The sequence below is a fragment of the Perca flavescens genome, chromosome 14 (assembly GCF_004354835.1).
Source record: "Perca flavescens isolate YP-PL-M2 chromosome 14, PFLA_1.0, whole genome shotgun sequence".
Classification (NCBI taxonomy): Eukaryota; Metazoa; Chordata; class Actinopteri; order Perciformes; family Percidae; genus Perca; species Perca flavescens.
Genome location: NC_041344.1, coordinates 1,030,606 through 1,053,565, shown reverse-complemented (window position 1 = coordinate 1,053,565; position 22,960 = coordinate 1,030,606). Strand labels below are relative to the sequence as shown.

General features: G+C 39.6%; 2 protein-coding genes across 2 annotated transcripts; both read right to left on the bottom strand.

Moving 5' to 3' along the window:
* Positions 1–3,228: 3,228 nt before the first annotated feature.
* LOC114568724 (CD209 antigen-like protein E) lies at positions 3,229–11,356 on the bottom strand. Its single transcript, XM_028598380.1, has 6 exons — positions 11,141–11,356; positions 7,761–7,880; positions 6,166–6,255; positions 5,580–5,722; positions 5,083–5,195; positions 3,229–3,579 (listed from the first exon to the last, which is right to left on the bottom strand). Exons 1-6 carry the CDS (start codon positions 11,301–11,303, stop codon positions 3,450–3,452), a joined length of 759 nt encoding a protein of 252 aa, XP_028454181.1. The 5' UTR covers positions 11,304–11,356; the 3' UTR covers positions 3,229–3,449.
* A 5,396-nt stretch (positions 11,357–16,752) lies between these two features.
* On the bottom strand, positions 16,753–22,725 carry LOC114568456 (CD209 antigen-like protein E). The gene is made up of 6 exons (XM_028598070.1): positions 22,575–22,725; positions 22,225–22,335; positions 21,175–21,306; positions 20,724–20,866; positions 17,239–17,342; positions 16,753–16,876 (listed from the first exon to the last, which is right to left on the bottom strand). Exons 1-6 carry the CDS (start codon positions 22,723–22,725, stop codon positions 16,753–16,755), a joined length of 765 nt encoding a protein of 254 aa, XP_028453871.1.
* Between the last annotated feature and the right edge of the window lie 235 nt (positions 22,726–22,960).

Sequence of the window (22,960 nt, the reverse complement as noted above, 5' to 3'; positions counted from 1 at the left end):
ACTTTAAATGAAGCATCAAGTGTGAACAACGACCACCACCTCTGTTTTAGAACCTGTCTCTTTAAGACCCCTCCTGTAAAAGCCCAGTTGTCTGCTCTGATTGGCTTATTTAAAAAATATGGCGCAGCTATGTAAAAGATAGTTGTTAAGCCGTGGGCGGAGATACTCAGACATGGGAAGTATATTCTAATGAGTCTGACTGTGACAGAGGAAGGGGAGTCAAATGTGAGTCGCATGTTTCCTTATCTAGGCAGCTGTGAAAGAAGTGGACTGTATATAAGAACTGGACAATTACAGTTTTTATGACATGTCTGCTTTAAAATATGACAGTTTGTATTGAAACAAAATACTCACTGCGAATGAAGAGTCCAGCCAATATCAGAAGATAAAACCCTCCCAGAGTCACTGCAGTAGCTTTGAAACACCTTCTGTTGTTGGCTGCAGGGTTGTTTTGAGTGTGTGGTCCTACAGAGACAAAATAAATCCAGAAAATTTTTTATGTTTGAAGTTTGAAATAATAAGAATGACTCACAAGGCACAATATTACAGCACCAAGACACCAGATAATAACCCACAGTTAATGGTAACCAATGGTGGATTGATTAATTGATTAATTAATCATTCAGTATCTAATTGTTAATTTGATGAACTTGCCCTTTACAGTAATCATCATTTGAGACTTACTGGCTCTCAGATCAGCGTGATGCTCTTCATCCTCTAAGATCTTCACCTGACTCTCCTCTTCCTCTCCGCTGTTCTTTTTGACATTTCTGTTATATCTCACATTCAGGCTCAAACGTGGAGCAGCAACAGTATCTGCAGACATCTTGACAAACTAAAAACTGAACTGAACGTATTCTGTCTCACTGTCTGTCTTTAAGTTGGTCACTCCTTTAACACAGGAAGTGGCTGCAGCACAAACCACTAAGACAGATGCACATCATAATACATTTGTTACTGTTAGACAAAAAGTCCCACTAACTTAAAATATGACTCAAATTGTAGCATTCGGTCGTTTGGGAATTGGAATTATGAAACCCTTCAGATAAACTTTATAAAAGTATGTTAAAGTAAAGTAAAGCTGTTTCTTCTTGACTGCAGAATTGAGAAAATAAACATCTGTGCATAGCTGCCTTCACACCTCTCTGTCACAGGAACTGTTGATGGACCGGACACTTATTTTTGTTCTGCTTGTTAAAGGAAATTAAGTATAGGTGTGAATTTTAATGTTTGAGTGAAACAAACAAAACACATGATAGACCATCTTCCTTACTAACACACAACCAGGGTCTGTGATAATTACCTGAAGTTCAGCTGGATGGAATAAAGAATAAGCTCTGCTACATACACAGCTAGTAACACACAGAGAGCAGATCATAGATGCATAACAGAGTAGAGGAGCAGAGATAAAAGATGAAGAGATGAGTGACCAATGTTGCAAGTCTTCCATGTGTAATAGTTTATGCATATGTGTGTGTTAATGGCTAGTTAGCTGAAGTGTTGTTGTTGTAACTGAACCTAAAATTATTTCTCTTTTGGCTTTTTTGTCAGTTACAGCTTCAGGTGCATTACCACCACCATCTGGACTGGAGTAGTACTGACTCTGATTTGCATGTAGCTCTGGAAAACTGACTAGCTGAGCTGGAGGACTCAGACTGGATGGCGACTGAGGCCGGCAGATGCGTCAAAGCTCTCTCTCAGGAATCCGAGCAGGGAGGTAGAGGTCTGAGTGGTGTAAAGATGGTGGTACAGCAGGCAATGGCAGCAGGTTTGATGGCATAGGTCTGAACAGAGAGGTAGACGAAGCTCGAGGAAATACAAGATGAGGACTAATTAGAACAGACAAGGTTATACATTGGGAGCCAAGTTACCACATACGTAGGTGCAACGATCTGGTGCCAAAGGTGAACTCCGTCCGGGTCTAAACACAGCAGCAGTGGTTAGTGGAGCTGAGCAGGTTGAGATTGGCGATTGTGCAGGTAGGTAGATCACCCGGCTACTTTACAGATAGAGCAGGTCTAGACCACACTCTAGTTTACAAAGATCCAACAATCCCCGCCCCCCCAAGAGCGAGTATTTGGTACAACAGTGGCGAGGAAAAACTTCCTTTTAGGCAGAAACCTCGGACAGACCCTGGCTTTTTGTGGGCGGCATCTTTAGCCGCCGGTTAGGACACAGAGACACTGATACAGATATACAGATATAGAGAAATATGATTCATAATTACAGCAGTTGCAAAGATGAACAGTGGAAGTTATAGTAACAATAAAGACAGTGGAACTATGACTAGAAATAATAGTTGTAACAGTTCAGGGCGTAGCGTGGGGATGCGGGGTGTGGTGGTGCGTTGCAGGACATAGTAGGGCATAGTAGGACATAGCTGGGTGTAGTAGGGCATAGTGGGCGATGCGGGATGTAGCAGGGTGTTTCTGGGCATAGTATGGTGTAGCAGGGCGTTGCAGGGTGTAGCGGACTGTAGCAGGGTGTTGTGGGACAAAGCAGGGCACTAATAGGGCACAGCGGGCCAATGCATGGCGTAACTGTGCATAGTAAGGCGTATCAGGGTATAGCAGGGCTTAGTAGGGCATAATGGGCCAATGCGGGGAGTAGCATGGCGTTGCCGGGCATAGTAGGGCACAGCAGGGTGTCAAGCAGGGCCACAGCAGCAGCTGCAACCATGATTTAGGTGCCACCCCAATCCAAGTAAAACTGCAAGGCGAGAAAACTTAAGGACTCCGGGAAATAAGCTCCCGGAGATAAGTTAGTGACAAGCATTTCTTGGACATGAATGCACGCATATGGAATGAGAAAGAAGATCAGGGTGTCAAAAGAAGTCCCCCGGCAATCTAGACCTATAGCAGCATAACTAAGAGCTGGTCCAAAGTAAGCCTGAGACAGGCCTACAAGGGTAGAAAGATGAATCAGACGACTATGAAGAGAACCACTCCTCACTCCCTAACTATAAGCTTTATTAAAGAGGAGAGTTTTAAGTTTACTCTTAAATGTGGAGACAGTGTCTGCCTCCTGAACCCAGACTGGGAGCTGGTTCCACAGGAGAGGAGCCTGATAGCTTAATATTCTGGCTCCCATTCTACTTTTAGAGACCATGGTATGGTTAACGTTACACTCCCTCTTAGAAAGACAGGAAACAAAGCTCTCCTTTTGCCCTGGTGACAGACTGACAGGCTGGAGGTTGTAGGGCAAGGAATCTTTATTTCTATAGCACGTTTCAGCAACAATACAATTCAAAACGCTTTACGTCAAACATTAAAGAGCAATGAAAACTTTCATGAAAGAGATAGAAAATAAAAAAAAAGGGCAGAGGAACAATATCTCTGTAATCCAGGTTATTTAGCAACACAGAATAAAAAGCTGAGCAAATGTTAAAGAATTGGTCAGATTTGACAAAGCTGATCCCAACACTATACAACTCTCTGTCATCAAAGAGTTCAGAGAATATTTTTCTCACAGATTCCGTTTTTATTATCAGAATTAGATCTTTGTGTCCATTTTCCTTCTTGATCGCAGCATGTTGCAACATTCAGGTAACCTTGCTGAGTCGGTCCTGATGGCCAGAACCTGTCAGACAAATAAAATGTTGTTATTTTATCATACAGCTGAAACTCCTGATTGTTGTTCATCAGAAAGCTGTTAAATTTAATTTTAAATTAAGCTTTGTAAAGTGATGTAATATATAACAGCTGCTAATGAAAGAATGAAACCTTGTTCAGTGCTCCCATCTCTCTCTCTCTCTCTCTCTCTCTCTCTCTCTGTTTTTCTGTTTCTCTCTTCTGTCTCTGTCTCTGTGTCTCTCACTCTGTCTTTGTCTCTCTCTTTCTCTCTCTCTCTGTCTCTCTCTGTCTCTGTCTGTCTCTCTGTTTCTCTCTCTCTCTGTCTATGTTTCTCTCTCTGTCTCTCAATTCAGTTCAATGCAATTTGTTGGCATGAACAAAGAAAACATGTTGTTCCCAAAGTATTTTACAGAAAATGCATTAAATATTACATATCACATAATAAATACATACAGTAGGTGTCACATAGATTATATACTGCACTGATAGTTACATACAACACACTATATTACAAAACAATTACATAACACAATATAATTCTTAACAGTTTTGTTACTGTACAATCCTAAACTAATCTGAAATGTTGGGATAGTAGTCCCTCAGGTTGTGGCAGGCAGATACATATTTAGCTGCCAGTGGATGTCTCTCTCTCTCTCTCTCTCTCTCTCTCTCTCTCTCTGTCTTTCTCTCTTTTTCTCTTTCTCTCTATGTCTTCTTCTCTCTCTCTCTCTCTCTCTCTCTCTCTCTCTCTCTCTCTCTCTCTGTCTCTCTCTCTGTCTATGCCCATGATTGCGATTGGTTTAAAGAAATGCCAATGAACCAGAGCATATTTTCCTCCCATCCCTGAATGCTGTGTGAACTAGCCAGACTCTCCTCCAGCGCATTTTGAAGGAGAGATTAATGTGTGTAACAACCATAGTGTGCCTGCACTGTTCAAGAGCCATAGGAGCATTTTATTAATGCTCTGTTAAAATAACAATAAATGCTGTGTTATTGACTTTACACCAGGTTTGTGTTGGTCAATGGCGCAATCACTTTCCGTAATGGTCCGAAGTTGGAGAAACAACCTTTCTTTTACTATCTATGGAGCTAGGGGACATGATCTACATCTGAGCTACTGCGCATGTGCGAGTGCAATCAAAAATAGTACAGAAGAAAAGAGGTTGCACTTGTAGCTAAAACAGAGACAAGGTGAAAAGAGGTTCTGCAGCAGTGAGAGAGAGCTGTGCAGTACAACAAAAATATGGTGTTTTTTGAAAATTAAACCATGTACACCTATTCTGGTACAACCTTAAATACAAGTATGAACCTGAAAATGAGCATAATATGGGCACTTTAAACTCACTCTGTCTCTTTCTCTCTTTCTCTGTCTGTCTCCCTCTCTCTCTCTGTCTCTCTCTCAAGGGAAACCAACCAACTCAGCATTTTTCAATGTCAAACATTATTTCAGTGACAAACAGTGACTTTGATGGAATTGTGATGGAAACAAAAAACATTTAAAATGTTTCACGTTTCTGTCAGCGGTGATCCATCCACCCATTCCCATTTCCAATCTTCTTGTATGAAATCATACCGTAGACCAATCCAGGACTCTCCATCCTTACTCAGCTCAGAGACAAACTTCTAGTAGTTGACAAGAGACAACAACGTTCATAGTTCAGCATTGTTGTTGTAGTAAAGTCATCTTGTGACTTCATCAGCCACAACAAACACAAGAGGGATCCCTCGGTACACCACACACTGAGGACTGGACCCAACAGCATGACAGTAAACACACATTAGTAATGTGAAGTAAGACATTTATACTCAGCAGAGAAACAAAGATTTAATGAGGAACTGCACTTTTAAAGCTCATAAGACAGTTGACATTTCATTTAATCCAAATGCATTTTTAAAAGAAAAATCTTCCATTTTCCAAAGATTTCAAATTGGCATTATGTATATTTAAATATTTCGATTAAATGTATTTTTCTCTAAAATCACTCACTCAGAAACAAACACAATCACCTGTTCCTCTTTGTTGTTTATGATGACCAGATCTGCTCCTCTCTGCTGACAGTCAGCTCTGCTTCCAGACCAAGTGTTGTTGTCTTTAGATTTAAAGTACCAACTGTATCCAAATCTCATCCCTCCATCAGCACAGCTCTTCTCTTAATGTCAAGCAAATTTGAAATGGAGATTTCACATCATTCAGTGTCAAAGTGATAAGACATGGAGTTTTAACTATTTAGTTAAAGATCTTTCTTTCCTCTGTTACATTTCCCTTTCAGGATGTTTACTCTCTAAATAATTTGAAATTCAAGTCATATTTCATATATCATTTATAAGTGACCGTCTCAAACAGAAATTTATTAATGTATTTATTTATTTAAGGACAATGCACATTTAATGAACATGGACAGCAGTACACGTAAAAGTGCCAGATTGTAGCCCAAAGGCTAATTTCCATCTGTATTCAATTCATATATATTCACATCATCAGCGAAACAGTTCAACAGCATGAAACAGTTATAATCAAGGGTAACTACACAATCAACATCTATGATATAAATGTGTATAATGCAGAAATTTACTGGTTTTAAACTATTCTCACCTTCAGTTCTGTTCTTCAGCTGCTTTACTTCATCCTGTAACTGACTGTAGTTGTTGCTCAGTTGGTTGTAGCTGGTCTGCAGTAAAGTGACTGAAAGATGAATATGAAACCCATAACAAAGTTTTAAAAAGACCAACAACACCAAATCATTCTGCTTTAAACAAAAGACAAATATTTGGGACATAAAACCACAGTCTTTGTTGTGTGCAAAAATGAGCCAAAGCTTGCATGAGTTCTCATTAGTCTGACTTTCCAAAACTGAATATTTCTTTAGTACAATTTGCTCTCTTCATGTTTCCACTGACAGTGTGTCATGGTTTTGGGTTTAAGTGTCTGTTGGTTTTGAGGTTCTGTTCTTGTGTCCTGTTATTTTTGTGTATTTGTTCTGTTTTCTGTTGTAGCCCAGGGGCCTGTTGCACAAAAGTAGAATAAAGAAATCCAGGATAACCGACAAAGCGCGGCTTGACTTAGTGTGATTCACTCATCGTGGCTTAATCAGTTGCACGTTGGCCGAGCCAGGATAAGTAGGTGAAGCTATGTCAAGCCAGGTGTACATAGCTGGGATAAGTGCACGTTCACGGCTTTCTTAAATAGACCACGGTATCGATCAAAGATTTACTGATGCACAATAAAAAAGACGTGTGCAGCATATGTTTCACCCGCTGAGCAGCAGCTTCTAATGGAAATTTACGAGGAGGTGAAACATATAATATGCAAAAAGGGAAATACGGCTGTTATCAAACGGAAAAAAAAGCCCGACAGACAATAGCAGACCGACTGAATAGTATGGATTTTTTTTAAATCTACTTAGTCACTCCACGTTTTAATTGCTTTAATATGTTTGTTTTATGTGTTGGTTTTATTGCTTTATCTGTTTTTATGCGCTAAATGTGCTGGTTTTAGTGTAAAGTGTCTGAGTAGCCTGTAAAGCACTATATAAATAAAATGTAATATTATTTAGCCTACTTTGCCTTAAAAGTGAGCAGAGGGAATTATTGTTCCTGGGAAATTTATAAGGACTAGGCTTAATTTCAAAGCTTATTTATAATGCGAGAATATGTTTTACGACCATATGCACAAATCTCCATAAGCTATGTCTAATTCTAAATATCTTTCTACAGGACCACAGTGTTTCTGTCACTTCCTGTTCAGCCTCAAGGCTGCTTGAATCAGCTGGAAAACTGTCTGACTTGAGAGTGGACTTTTGTCACCGCCCCCCGCTGCTGCCGCCTGCTCTCGTCCGCTTTACAGGCGAGGCGCAGTTCATCTCGAACGAGCCTATTGTTTCCTTGCTGAGTGGTGGTATAAAGGAAACGTCCGGATAGTCAATTGTTTTGTAAATAAAGTTTCAGCTGAATGTTAACACAGAATGAAGACTGGTTTTCTTACATTAGAATTGTGTTAGGATGGCATCACGTAAAAGGTGATATGGACAGTAGGAATAATTACAGCTACTAATAACTATTTCAGCATATATATGGCATGTCAGTAAAAACCTGAACCTTTCCTTTAGAGCCTGAAGCTGATTTAAGTACACCATGGTGTCTTGGTTCAGTATTTGTGGCTCAGTGGTCGTGAAGTGTATTTTATCTTACAGTTTACAGATAAGAGGATGATTCCAGTCATCATCAGAAAGCAGAGCACTGCCAGACAGAGTGCTGCAGCCCTGAAAGTCTTCCTTTGGACAGCTGGAGGATGTCTCTCAGTGTCTGGTCCTAAAGTGGTAAAGTACACAGAGATCAAGGTTCATTACAGGGACACAACATGAGTCTTTGTCATCAAAGTTCCTATTTTGTCCCTGTAAAAATAACATTTTACTCAGCAGCTTCATTGCTTTGATCTGTGGTTGGTGTGGCAGACCCTTCAGGTTCACTTATGGTGAGAATGCGATCCAACCCAAATACAGGAAGTAAACCGTAAACAGAGTATTTACTAGCCTGCAGCTTCAACATTGCTTTATAGACTTGTATATTATTTAAGGAATGATAACTTTCAGATCCATAATTTGTTCCGAGCACACATCACTGGTTGTCTGTGGGACATCATAAGTCTGTGTGACATCATCAACACTGAAGCAAAACCAGGAAACCCAAGACGTTATAAATGTGGTGTTGCTCCATTATTTCTAAGACCAGAAGTGTCGGCAGGTTTCACTCAGATATTCTGTCCAACAAAAAAGCGAACATTTCCACCATGTGACATTTGTTGACAGTGTTTGGTGTCTTTGACAAAGTGCAGTGTGAATAAAAACCCAACCAAATAAATAAATGCAACAATGCTGCAATGTCACCCCCAAATCTGGGGCCTGTTGCACAAAAGTAGAATAAAGAAATCCAGGATAACTGATAAAGCGCAGCTTGACTTAGTGTGATCCGCTCATCGAGGCTTAATCAGTTGCACGTTGGCCGAGCCAGGATAAGTAGGTGAAGCTACGTCAAGCCAGGTGTACATAGCTGGGATAAGTGCACGTTCACGGCTTTCTTAAATAGACCACGATATCGATCACAGATTTACTGATGCAGAAATGGAAAAGACGTGTGCAGCATATGTTTCACCCGCTGAGCAGCAGCTTCTAATGGAAATTTACGAGGAGGTGAAACATATAATATGCAAAAAGGGAAATACGGCTGTTATCAAACGGAAAAAAGCCCGACAGACAATAGCGGACCGCCTGAATACGTATGGATTAAAAAAAGATCTACTCAGTCACTCCACGTTTTAATTGCTTTAATATGTTTGTTTTATGTGTTGGTTTTACTGCTGTATCTGTTTTTATGCGCTAAATGTGCTGGTTTTAGTGTAAAGTGTCTTTGAGTAGCCTGTAAAGCACTATATAAATAAAATGTATTATTATTTAGTCTACGCCTTAAAAGTGAGCAGAGGGAATTATTGTTCCTGGGAAATGTATAAGGACTAGGTTTAATTTCAAAGCTTATTCATAATGCGAGAATGTTTTACAACCATATGCACAAATCTCCATCTAATTCTACATATCTTTCTACAATTAATGTTCATACAGAACAAGCGTGACTGGACAAAAACTGTGACTTCAATACACACTGTAAGCATATCTGTAAAACAATGTAGCCTGTTATTATTCATGTTTTTTTTCTCACTCCCAAGATGACAAGGGACAGCACCAAAATAAAATGATTAAGAAGCTTTGTGGCATTCCAACACATTCTCACTCCCATTTGGTAAAAAAAAGGACATTTGATCAGGTAGTTGTCGTAGTTATTGATGCTAAAAGTCCGCTGCACGGTGTGGGAGGATCCCCCTGCTTCCCCCCGCCTCCCCATGTTGCACGGGCGGGGGCACATTTCACGGGGACAGCAGCGGAGGAAAAGCCCATTTCCTCCGTATCGTCCCACTTTTTACCATTACCATCTCAACAACTGTCTGCTGTAGTAGGATTTAAATCAAACTCGTACAGCAATAGTGACAAGAAATGCATATTAATAAAATGAAGAAGAACACATTCAGAAGACAACGGAATAACTGTTAAAAACATTATTTCGGATCAGAGCGGCAGCTGATTTAACACATCAGACTCGAGGATTAATCTTAGCCTGGCTGTTAGCCTGCTCTGGATCAGGCTAGCTGCAAAGAATAAATCACCATGGTTACTTTGCTGGGCTTAATTCAACCTGCTTTTGTGCAACCAAGTCAAAGCTAAATTCATCCAGGATAACCTGAATATCCCGGCTTAATCCCTTATCCTGGTTTTGTGCAATAGGCCCCTGGTGTCTGTTCAGACTAATGAACTATAGGTGTGAAAGCGTCCTTAAACAAATGATTAAACCTCTTAGGTAAACCAATTATTACAGTAAAGTAACAAATATAAACTCATCTTCTAATGGGCCATTGAATTGCAGAAGTGACGCAATAAAAAGGCTGCCTTATAGTGACTTCTCTCTCTCTCTCTCTCTCTCTCTCTCTCTATTTGGCTTTACATTGCTAATGATATTCAACAGATTTAGTCACACTGTACTTCCCTCCTTCCTGTAATGTGGTTTCATGGCTTTACCGGAGTTGATACTTCCTCAGATCTCAGCAATTGCACTTCTATATAGCCATCACTGAGTCCATCCTCACATCCTCCATCACCATCTAGTACACTGTGTCATTCAGTCTGCAGAGAAGGCGATTGGCTGCAATCTGTCGCTGCTCCAGGACCTTTACGCCACCAGGACTCTGAAGCGTGCTGGAAAGATTGTGGCTGATCCCTCCCACCCCGGGCACAGACTCTTTGAGCCACTCCCCTCTGGCAGAAGGCAGGTCACATAAACAGTTTTTTCTCCTCCGCCACTAGCCTTATCAACAAGGCCCTGAACCCACCCTGACTCTCCCCACATTCCACCTCTGGCTCTTTATGCCACTGTACCTACTCTGCTGTACTGTTCCTTTTTACTACTGTTTAACTTATTTTATTATTTATTTACATTTCTTTTATCCTTATTAATACATACTGTGTGTATATGTTAATATTTATGTTGTCTTTTTATCCTCCTTATATTGAGAATGTGTGACAACAACAACAACATGAGAAATTCCTTGTATGTGCAAAAAATTTACTTTGCAATAAAGCCCTTTGTGATTCTGATTCAATGACACTTGTCAGTTAAATGTTAGCATAACCAAACACATTGGGCATCATTTCTTAATAAAAAACGCATCCCAACACTTGAAAATGAGTCTTCTAACCAGAGAGCTCTGATAGTTTTATTATGTTCTGCTAAAAGTAACTACAAGAAAGAGCTGCAAAACAAAGTTTCCACACTGTACATGTACATCTCTAGAGACAAACATAGATGGGCGGCAGTTTCCTTGGGATTTGACAGCTGAGAGTAACAAACTAAACTGAGAGCAAACGTAGAGTTTACACATCCGTCCAACGTGACTTGAAGGAACAGCCACTTTCAAACAGATCAACATGAGTATTTATGATATTGATTTGTCATAATTTCTCACTTACCTCCTCCGTGTGACTGATTATCAGTTTGATCATCTCTGATAGCATCTGGGGTCTCGTATATTACCACCTCCCTTTCCTCCCACTTTTCTTTGTCCTTCTGCACATTTCTGTTGTATCTCACCTTCTTTGACATATCTGCATTGACATAAATATCTGCAGACATCTTGAGAAACCGTAGCTGCACTTAACTTCACTTACTGCTTACCGTGCTGTGTAGATCTGTCACTATGCTGCTGGAAAAATTTGGTAGATATAAATTACGTGATGTAACATCCTCTATTGATGCTGCTGCTGCCAGTGTTTCTTGGAAAGTGCAGAAAAGGAAGTAACAGCACATACCCCCCACCCCCACCCCCCCCACACACACACACACACACACACACACAACCTTATTACTCAGTAATTTGATATATTTGAGTAAAATCATAGTAACTCAGCGAGGACACTGCATAGTCCAACCTTTGGATTTGTTTTATAAAACCATTTACAAAAAATAAATGCATTTGTGTAAAACTGAAAAATGTATAAATACCATTTATTCACAGCTTGGTTAAACATTTTCACACCCCACACAGCAGTTCAACAGTTTGGCCAAAACAGGAAATGATGCTTTCACAGTTCTTTCTGTTCCCAAAATAAAACTTTGTAATGTTTGATGATGTATCCTGCTTTGGAACATCAGTCTGTCAATCCATGATTCAAAAATAACAGACTTCCACTACTGTTGGGCCCAGTCCCTAAAAACTATTGCTAAGCCTCTGTCCTGACTGACAGGTCGTACAGCATCCCCTGCTTTATCGTCTGTCTTAAAATAAATGGGACCATGATTTCCTAAATGAACATCATGCTGTATTAAATAACACTTTAAACTAGTGATTGAGACCATGAACTCATTATGAAAATGTTTACTGAGGTAATAAATCAAGTGAGAAGTGGGCTCATTTTCTCAAAGACGTCTATAGAAACAGACAGTGGAGTCGCCATCTGCTGGAAATTACAGAGAATGCAGCTTTAAGGAGCTTCAGCATTGGCTTCACTTTTCAGACCTTGAAGTTACATTACATTACATTACATTTAGCTGACACTTTTATCCAAAATGACTTACAATTGCTATATATGTCAGAGGTCTAACCTAGGTATCCCACACCAAAGGCATGAGTCATATTCACTGCGCCATCACCACCCCAAGTTGTCACTTGGTCTCTACGTTTGTATGTTTCTTCTTAAATTATGGAACACTTCAGCCCTGTTGTACTTTTAAATTTTTCATTTTAGAGTAACACAGTACAGTTCATTTTCTAATATTTGCCTTTATTATTTTCTATTTTTAATGGAGGGTAACAAAAACTATTGGATAAGAGAAGAAGAACATAATAATAATACATTTATTTTAAATAGCGCTTTAAAAGATACTCAAAGGCACTTTACAAGGTAAAGACAGAAATAAAACAATAAATAAGATCAGAACAGCAACAACAATAATAAATAAATATTACAAACCCCAATTCCAATGAAGTTGGGTCGTTGAGTAAAACGTAAATAAAAACAGAATACAATGATTTGCAAATCCATTTCAACCTATAATCAATTGAATACACTACAAAGACAAGATATTTAATGATCAAACTGATAAATGTAATGCCTGCAACAAGTTACAAAATTTGGGACGGGACAAGTTGACCACTGTATTACATCACCTTTCCCTTTTAAGAACACTTAATAAGCATTTGGTAACAGAGGACACTAATTGTTGAAGCTTTGTAGAAGGAATTATTTCCAATTCTTGCTTGATGTACAACTTCAATTGCTCAGCAGTCCGGGGTCTCCGTTGTCGTATTTTGCGCTTCATAATGTACCACACATTTTCAATGGGAGAAAGGTCTGAACTGCAGCCTGGGCCCCTAGTGTTTGTTTGACGTTTACTACCCCTGTGTTGTCTCCTGTGACCGGGCTTTTTCCATAGTGTATTCAGGGGGCAGCTAGCGGATCAAGGAGGGATGCCTACTATTTGAGACAAAAATTAAATTGCGCTGAAACCATGCAGGAACTCATAGCGCACCTTTTAATGGTGCCTACACAGATGTGGAAGTTACCCATGCCATGGGCACTAACACAACCCCATACCATCACAGATGCTGGCTTTTGAATGTTGCACTGATAACAATCTGGATGGTCCTTTTCCTCTTTGGACCGGAGGACGTGATGAAATCCATAAATTCCTTACAATTGTATGTTGAGAAACGTTTTTCTTAAACTGTTGGACTATCTGCTCAAACAGTTTTTCACAAAGTGGTGAACCTTGCCCCATCCTGGTTTGTGAAAGGCTAAAGCTTTTGGGGATGCTCCTTTTAGACCCAATCATGACACTCACCTGTTTCTAATTATCCTGTTCACCTGTGGAATGTTCCAAACAGGTTTTTTTTATTTAGCATTCCTCAGCTTTCCTAGTCTTATGTTGCCCTGTCCCAGCTTTTATTCAAAATGAATGAATTTTTGCAAAAAATCAATAACGTTTATCAGTTTGAAAATGAAATGTTTTGGCTTTTTAGTGTATTCAATTGAATATAGGTTGAAAAGGAAGCAAAATCATTGTATTCTGTTTTTTTTTTTTATAAATCTTACTCAATGTCCCAACTTCTTTGGAATTGGGGTTTTAATTTAAGTCATTTTGTGTTGTCTTGTGTTTTGGCAAACAAATGTATTTCATGATTGTAACCAAAAATTATTAATGGAGTACGTAAATTGGTAACATTTTAATTATTTCCTTTTGTCGTCTCTTTATTTTTTGGTTCTTCTGCAGAAACAGAATGTAAATCATTGAAATGTTCTGACCATGACTTTTCTTCCAAAGGTTTATCATTATAGACATTGTTTTATATAATCCTATACTGGCTTTCTACAGTCACCATGAAGAAAATAAAACATGTTTGTTGGATCAGTTTGTCCTCAGGATTTCATAAAGTCACAGACACCCTTAAGAAAAAACTGTAATAACACACTTTGATGATAACAAACATGGACACAACTGATTTGATGAAAACGTCTTTATTATCTGGAAACACTGAAATAATATTGCAACAACACTGCAACAAGCTGGCAAATAGTGCTGTCAATACACATCAAATAAAAGACAGAAATAGGTGCAGCCGTGATGAAGTACTCAAGTACAAAAAAATGAGACCAAAACTTCAGTAAAAGTTACAAAAACTTAGCAAAAGTGACAAAAAGATCAGAAGAAGTGAGAAAAAATTTAAAACAAGCTGGTAAATATTGCTACTGAAACAGGTGAAATAAAAGCCAGAGCTAGTTGCAGAGGACAGAGCAGTGTCAGAGTAAAACCTAAAGAAAACTCATAAGAAATTATGAGATCAGAGATTTCATCTTTATTCTCAGTTTTAAACATTTCAGTTTCAAACTGTTTTAAATTAAGAAATAAAGGCTACATTTTGAAGTATGGTATGGTAAGAGAAGTTCAGTAAAGCTGTTTTGAGTTCAATTTCAAGATTAAAGAGGAGAAATGACGAATTAAACTGAGTCTATAAAGTGATTTATATCAGTCAAATGGGAGTTTTAATCTACCTGAAGTTATTTTCTCAACTGACTGCCCCAGAGACAGAATGTTGATATTCTACATGTCTTTAAAAACACCAGATTACATAACATAACAACATCTTTTAATATTCAACACCAATTCTTTTATATTTTGAAGAATGATTAGAGATTTGGACAATTACACGTACTCATAGTCCATTTTTGCAAGTCTTCCATGTTTATTAGGTTATGCATGTGTTATATGGCTAGTTAGCTAAAGTGTTGTTGTTGTTGTAACTGAACTTAAAATGCACAAGTTGTTTCTCTTAAAGCTCATTTAGTCAGTTACAGCTTCAGGTGCATTACCACCACCATCTGGACTGGAGTAGTACTGACTCTGATTTGCATGTAGCTCTTGAAAACTGACTGACTGTAATCAGATTAGTGACGTGGCTAAAAGAGACTCATATGCAGTATGTGGCAAGGTGTTTACAAAAGTGTTGCATGTGGATTTAATCCAGATATGAGATGCAAGAAATGACGAGCCTATATGACACCTTGGTTAAGATTTGGGAAATATCCTTATCACGGTAAAGCCAACAGTTGCGGTTGGGTTTAGAGTAGGGTTGGGTACCAAACTCAGTACTTTTTATGGTACCAACTAAATTACGTCGGTAAAACCGAAGACCGAAGAATCAAGTTTTGCCTTCTCTACATGTTTGTCAGAAAGCGAGGCTCAGCTCCGACACACAGAGCTGTGATGCAGACGGAGCAAACTACATCGCCTCTGCAGCTTCAAGTCACAGTAAGTTACAGAAATGCGGTCGCAAGTGTGGTTACACTTTTCAAAACTCCACACAGACAGCGTTTAATGCAAAATAATAAAATGACAAGCCGAAAAGCGGCCGTATAGTGCGGTTAACGTTACACTTCCTCTAAAGGCCCGGACACACAGAGCCGATAATCGGCCATTGGACAGTCTGGCGAGGTCAGTGACTCGAGTTGTTCGGAGTGTTTCGGGCCGTCGGCCTTCATTATGGCTGATTTGACATGTAGAATCGGTGGGGCGGGCACTGCTGGCAGTCGGACTCAAATGACCCATCTGATTGGTAGAATGCTTACCCGGAAATGGGGAGCCGAATGAGCGTGACTAGAGTCTCTCAAAATCTGACAAAAACCTTTTAAACTGACTTTTGTTGAGCTGAAATGAAGACAGATTCAGCAACTGCACGGCCTATTTCTCGCTTAAAATGTTTTCAGAAACACGTTCCTCCAATCAGCTGCTGGTTTAATTTTTTGGGCAACAATACAGATTAGCGCCGCCTGCTGTTATGTATTACGTCTCGTCTCTTCGGTGTGCACTTTTTTGACCAACTTGGGGAGACTGATCAGTCCAACTGCCTTTTCTGCCGACGGTCGGCCTTCTGGTTGGTGTGTAAGCAGCTTTAGACAGACAGGCACAACAGTGTTCTCTATGCCCTGGAGACAGACTGACAGGCTGGAGGTTGTAGGGCAAGGCATCTTTATTTCTATAGCACATTTCAGCAACAAGGCAATTCAAAACGCTTTACATCAAACATTAAAGAGCAATTAAAAACTTTTATGAAATGAATACAGGCTAAAATAAAAACAAAAAGATACAAATACAATAGTTAAGTTAAGGTTACAGTACAGCGTTAAAAAATAATAATAATAATAATATTAATGATTTAATTGGTTGTGGGGATGAGTTTGGGAGGGGAGATGGAGGTAGGGTGGGGTTTTATTTTGTGTGGAGTGTAAAATTTTCTAAGGAAAAACGTCTGACTGATTACAAACGTTATAATCAACTACATGAACCAAGGTAAGACAACCTGCTAATCCATGTTTTTATTATCTTTTATTATAATAATCCTGTAGGATTACAGAATAAGTACACATGACTTCTAACCAGATTGTGCACTATGACGGGCAGAGGAACAATATCTCTGTAATCCAGGTTATTTAGCAACACAGAATAAACAGCTGAGTAAATGTTAAAGAATTGGTCTGATTTAACAAAGCTGATCCCAACACTACACACCTCTCTGTCATCAAAGAGATCAGATCTTTTTCTCACAGATCCCGTTCTTTTTTTCAGAATCATATCTTTGTGTCCATTTTCCTTGTTGATCGCAGCATGTTGGAGGGTAACCTTCATAGTGAGTCAGTCCTGATGCCCAGATCCTGTCAGACAGATAAAATGTTATTTTATCAAACAGCTGAAACTCCTGATTGTTGTTCATTTGAAATAAACAGTTTAATTTCACTTTAAGTATTAATATTATCTGTAAATAATCAAATTATTTACGATTAAGCTTTGTAAAGTGATATAATCTGTACAGCTGCTAATGAAAGAATGAAACCTTGTTCAGTGTCTGTCTGTCTGTCTGTCTGTCTGTCTGTCCATCTTTCTCTCTCTCTATCTCTCTCTCTCTCTGGGGAAACCAACCAACTCAGCATCTTTCAATGTAAAACAATTATTTTAGTTACAAACAGTGACCATGATGGAGTTGTGATGGAAACAAAAAATCTTTAAAATTTCTCACGTTTCTGCCAGCGGTGATCCGTCCACCCATTTCCATCCTTGGCTCCTTTCATACTGTAGACCAATCCAGGACTCTCCATCCTTACTCAGCTCAGTGACAAACTTCTAGAAGTTGACGAGAGAAAACAATCATTTCTCTGTTCACAGTTCAACATTTCTGTCGGTAATCTTGTGACTTCATCAGCAACAACAAACACAAGAGGGATCCCTCGGCACACCACAAACTGAGGACTGGACCCAACAGCATGACAGTAAACACACATTAGTAATGGAGGAAACTTAATTTATACATTTATACTCAGCAGAGGAAGAGAGAATGTATGAGGAACTGCACGTTTTGTACTCATAAGAGAGTCGGCCTTATTAAGGATAATGACGAGTCTGCTTATAGGCAGGAAGTGTCTCATCTGGTTGGGTGGTGGGACAAGAACAATCTGGAGCTTAACTAACAACAGACAGTGGAAATGGTGATAGACTTCCGCAGAGCCCCCTCCTCCCTCCCACCCCTAACAATCAAGAGCTCTGTTGTGAAAGAGGTAGAGTCATTTAAATTCTTAGGCACTGTCATCACAAACAACATGAATGGGAGGAAAACAGTTCCTCCATTATCAAGAGGGCTCACAGTCAATTCAATTCAAATTTATTTCAAGTGCAATATCACCATGAGACACGGTCTCAAAACACTGTACAACAGGGAATTCAGTAAAAAGTTAGGATTAAAATACAAAATGCATCCAAAATTATTGCGGGTATATACACACACATTAAAACAAATTAAAAAGTGCTACAAGAGTAAAAACAGAAGATAGAGGAAGTCATTGTAATGGTCCAAAATGTTTTGAAAAAAGAAATGTTTTGAGTTTAGATTTAAAAGTGGTGATAGAGCTCTGACATATATCGGAAGGTTTTTCCAGAGGTGTGGTGCACCTGAGGCAGTTAACCAAACTGAACGTCTCCAGCTCTGTTCCGTCTAGGTTTTACAGAGTCACTGTGGAAAGCCTTCTGTCAACATCCATTTCTGTATGGTTTGCCTCAGCATCGGCCCAAGCGAAGAACAGACTGCAGCGCATTGTGCGCATAGCAGAGAGGCTGACTGGACAGAGGCAGCTAAAATTGCTGCTGATCAGTTCCATCCAGCAAGTGAGATTTTTAGGCTGCTTCCATCAGGAAGAAGGTACAGGGCAATGAGGACAAGGACCTCACGTCATCTCAATAGCTTTTTTCCAAGAGCCATTTCCCTTCTGAATAGCTGATCCATTGTGCCCCCAAGTTCAGTCATTTGCTCACCAGAAACAGGATTTTAACCCTGACGTTATCTATTTTATAACGCCGGCCCTAGAGGTAATGAGTCTCCCCTGGTTTTCTGATCACGGTCGGAAACGAAGCAAGCAGAAAAGGTTAACCTAATGAACATTTTAACAGCTTATTATTATGCGCTTGTTGCCCCGTGTGCGCTGATGCGCTTATCTGTTGACATTTCCGAATGCCTTCCCACAATTGCTTAATAAAAGCTGGCTTTCCACACAAAAACGTAGCCTACATGTGTCATTAGTATGAGAAATAATGAGATTTTAACTGTGTCAGGGTCGGGTCGGGCTCGGACACAAATTTCCTGATGCCTGTCGGGCTCGGGCCAGGTTCGGTCACGGCTTTGTCGGACACGGGCCGGGCTCGGACAGAAAAATTCGTCCCGATCCGGACTCTACTGCTTACCACCCTCACTGGACCCCTTCCAATTCGCCTACCGTCAGAATAGGAGCACAGAGGTTGCCATCTCTACGGCACTTCACTCTGTCCTGTCCCACCTTGACAATACTAACATATATGTGAGAATGCTGTTCATTGACTTTAATTCAGCATTCAATACCATCATCCCCTCCAAACTGATCAACAAACTCAGTGAACTGGGAAATACCTCCCTCTGTAACTGGATTCTGGACTTCCTAACCAACAGACCTCAGTCTGTTAGGTTAGACAATCACACCTCCTCAACCATCACCCTGAACACCGGCATACCACAGGGATGTGTACTGAGCCTTCTCCTTTACTTCCCCTTCACCTACGACTGCACACCTGTACATGGCTCTAACACCATTGTCAAGTTTGCAGACGACACTACGGTGATCTGTCTCGTCAGCAACAACGATGAGACGGCCTACAGGGAGGAGGTCCAGCACCTAACATTGTGGTGCACTGACAACAACCTGGCTCTCAACATAAGGAAGACCAATGTGAGGTGGAGCGTGTCACCAACTTCAAGTTTCTGGGTGTCCACCTCTCTGAGGACCTCTCTTGGACCCTCAACACCTCTACCCAGATCAAGAGGGCTCACCAGCGTCTCTTCTTTCTGAGGAGACTCAAGAAGGTCCACCTGTCTCCTCAGATTCTGGTGAACTTCTACCGCTGCACCATTGAGAGCACCCTCACCAACTGTGTCACAGTTTGGTATGGCAACTGCTCTGCCTATGACCGAAAAGCACTGCAGAGGGTGGTGAAAACTGCCCAACGCATCATCGGTTACTCACTCCCCTCCATCGAGGCCATCCAGGGCAAGCAATGCTTGCGTTAGGCGCGCAGCTCATCAAAGACAGTTCTCACCTGAATCACAGACTGTCCCCTCCAGAAGGCATTATAGGTCTCTCTGTACCCAAACCAGCAGGCTCAGAGGAAGCTTCTTTCCTGCAGCTGTCACCCTACTGAACTCTAGCTCTGCATCCCGATGACAACCAACCAACAAAGCCCCCAACCCCCCTATCCTACCCATAGTGTTCTATTTATTTACAAATGTACATACTGTAACTACATTTATACATAGCTATATTCTCCTGCTCTTCATACTATTCATCCTGCACATTAATCTCACTACTCTTATAATGTTACTGTTTCTGCACTACAATGGTACTGTTACCACACTGCACATAGCTGTACACACTGTACACATATGTCTATATGATTCATACTGAATATTCCTATTTATTCTGTTTTTCTTATAATACACTGCATATATCTATATTATTTTTACTACTATAATGTTACTGTTGCTAAATTGTACATATCTGTACATGTTATATGTACATTGTTCATATCACATATCACAAGGTAACTGCTAATACACTGCACACATTTATATTTAATTTATATTACTCTAAACCACCTTCTGTTAACCAACTGTACACTACTTTCTACACTGCACTATATTTCTTGTCCTGTCTGCACTTGAATATCACATTGCACTTTTATGCTTTTTTTGCACTTCTGGTTGGACGCAAACTGCATTTCGCTGTCTTTGTACTTTGTACTCTGCACAATGACAATAAAGTTGAATCTAATCTAATTTAATCTTCAGAATGCATTCTAAAAAGAAAAATAAACGTTTTAAGGACATTTTACCAAGATTTAAAATTGACATTATGTACAGTATATTTAAATATTTCCATTAAATGTCTTTTTCTCTAAAATCACTCACTCAGAAACAAACACACTCACCTGTTCCTCTTTGTTGTTTATGATGACCAGATCTGCTCCTCTCTGCTGACAGTCAGCTCTGCTTCCAGACCAAGTCTTCTCCTCTTTAGATTTAAAGTAACAACTGCGTCCAAGTCTCGTCGATCCATCAGAACACCACTTCTCTTAATGTCAAACAACAAGTTTTAATGACAGCTTTCATATCATTCAGTGTCAAAGTGATAATACTTGGAGTTCTAACTATTTATTTAAAGATCTTTCTTTCCACTGTTAAGTTTCCCTTTCAGGATGTTAACTCTGTAAATAATTTGAAGTTTCACTCAGGTTTTATATCTCATTTGTAAGTGACCGTCTCTAACACAAATATTCACATTATCAGCGAAACAGTTATAATCAATGGTAACTAAACAATTGAGGTCTATGATGTAAATGTGTATAATACAGGAGTTTACTGGTTTTAAACTTTTCTCACCTTCAGTTCTGTTCTTCAGCTGCTTTACTTCATTCTGTAACTGACTGTGATTTACACTCAGTGTTTTGTAACTCCTCTGGAGCTGACTGTTGTTGTTGATCAGTTGATCATATTGGGTCTGCAGCAAAGTGACTGAAATATAAAATACGGTGAGCCTTTATTGAGGACAGAAATAACAAAAGTTACATAAAGAAAGGTAAAAAATAATGTAAATTAAGAATTTTAAACTATGAAAGAGCAACTCGACTAAATAAATATCCAGTGAAAACCACAACAAATTAAAAAACAGACCAACAAACCAAATCATTCTGCTTTAAACTAAAGACAGAATTAAGTTATATATCCTGTGTTTTTTGGTGTCTTTTCCTTTAACCTGCCATATATGTTTAAGTGTTGTAAATAGTACATAGAGGATTACTAACTTCTAAACAGAAGCATCAAATGTGAACAAAACCACAACCTCTGTTTTAGTGCCTATCTCTTTAAGACCCCTCCCCCTAAAAAGCCCAGTCTGCTCTGATTGGCTTATTTAAAAAATATGGCGCAGTTATGCAATAGGTAGTTGTTAAGCCGTGGACGGAGACAGTCGGACAGGGGAAGTATATTCTTTCTTTTTTTAAGATTATTTTGGGGCCATTTTTAAGCCTTTATTGACAGGACAGCTGAAAAAATGAAAGGGGGGAGAGAGGGGGAATGACATGCAGGAAAGGGCAGCAGGTCAGAATTGAACTTGTGCCCGCTGTGTCGAGTAACAAACCTCTATATATCGGCACCCGCTCTACCAACTGAGCTATCTGGGCACCCTGGGGGGAAGTATATTCTAATGAGCCTGACTGTGACAGAAGAAGGGAAGTCAAATGTGAATAGCTTGTTAAATCACATGTTTCCTCATCTAGGCAGCCATCAAAAAACTGACTGAGTTGTCTTATTTCACAGTTGGTTGGTTGGTAGGCACTCCAGATACCCAAATGTATATAAGCACTGGAAAAGTATGTTTTTATGACATGTCTCTTTTAAGATATGACAGTTTGTATCAAAACAAATACTCACAGCGAATGAAGAGTCCAGCCAACATCAGAAGATAAAACCCTCCCAGAGTCACTGCAGTAGCTTTGAAACACCTTCTGTTGTTGGCTGCAGAGTTATTTTGAGTATGTGGTCCTACAGAGACAAAATACATCCAGAACATGTTTTATTATGTTTGAAGTTTTAACAATAAGAATGACTCACGAGGCACCAGATTACAGCACCCAGACACCTGAAAATGACCCACAGTTAATGGTGACCAATGGTGGATTGATTGATTAATTGTGAATTATTATTCAGTATCTAATTGTGATGAAGCCACATGTAAACTGACATGAACTTCCCCTTCACAACAATCATCATTTCAGACTTACTGGCTCTTTGTGGCCCGAGATCAGCGTGATGCTCTTCATCCTCTAAGATCTCCACCTTCCTCTCCTCTTCCTCTCCGCTGTTCTCTTGGATGTTTCTGTTATATCTCACATTCAGGCTCAAACGTGGAGCAGCGACGGAATCTGCAGACATCTTGACAAACTAAAAAACTGAACTGAACGTATTCTCTGTCTCACTGTCTGTCTTTAAAGTGGTTAACACAGGAAGTGGCTGCAGCACAAACCACTAAGACAGATCCACACACTTATACATTTGTTAATGTTGGACAAAAAATCCCACTTAACTTAAAATATGACTCCAATTGCAACATTCAATTGTTTGTGAATTGGAATTATTAAACCCTTCAGATAAACTTCATGAAAGTATA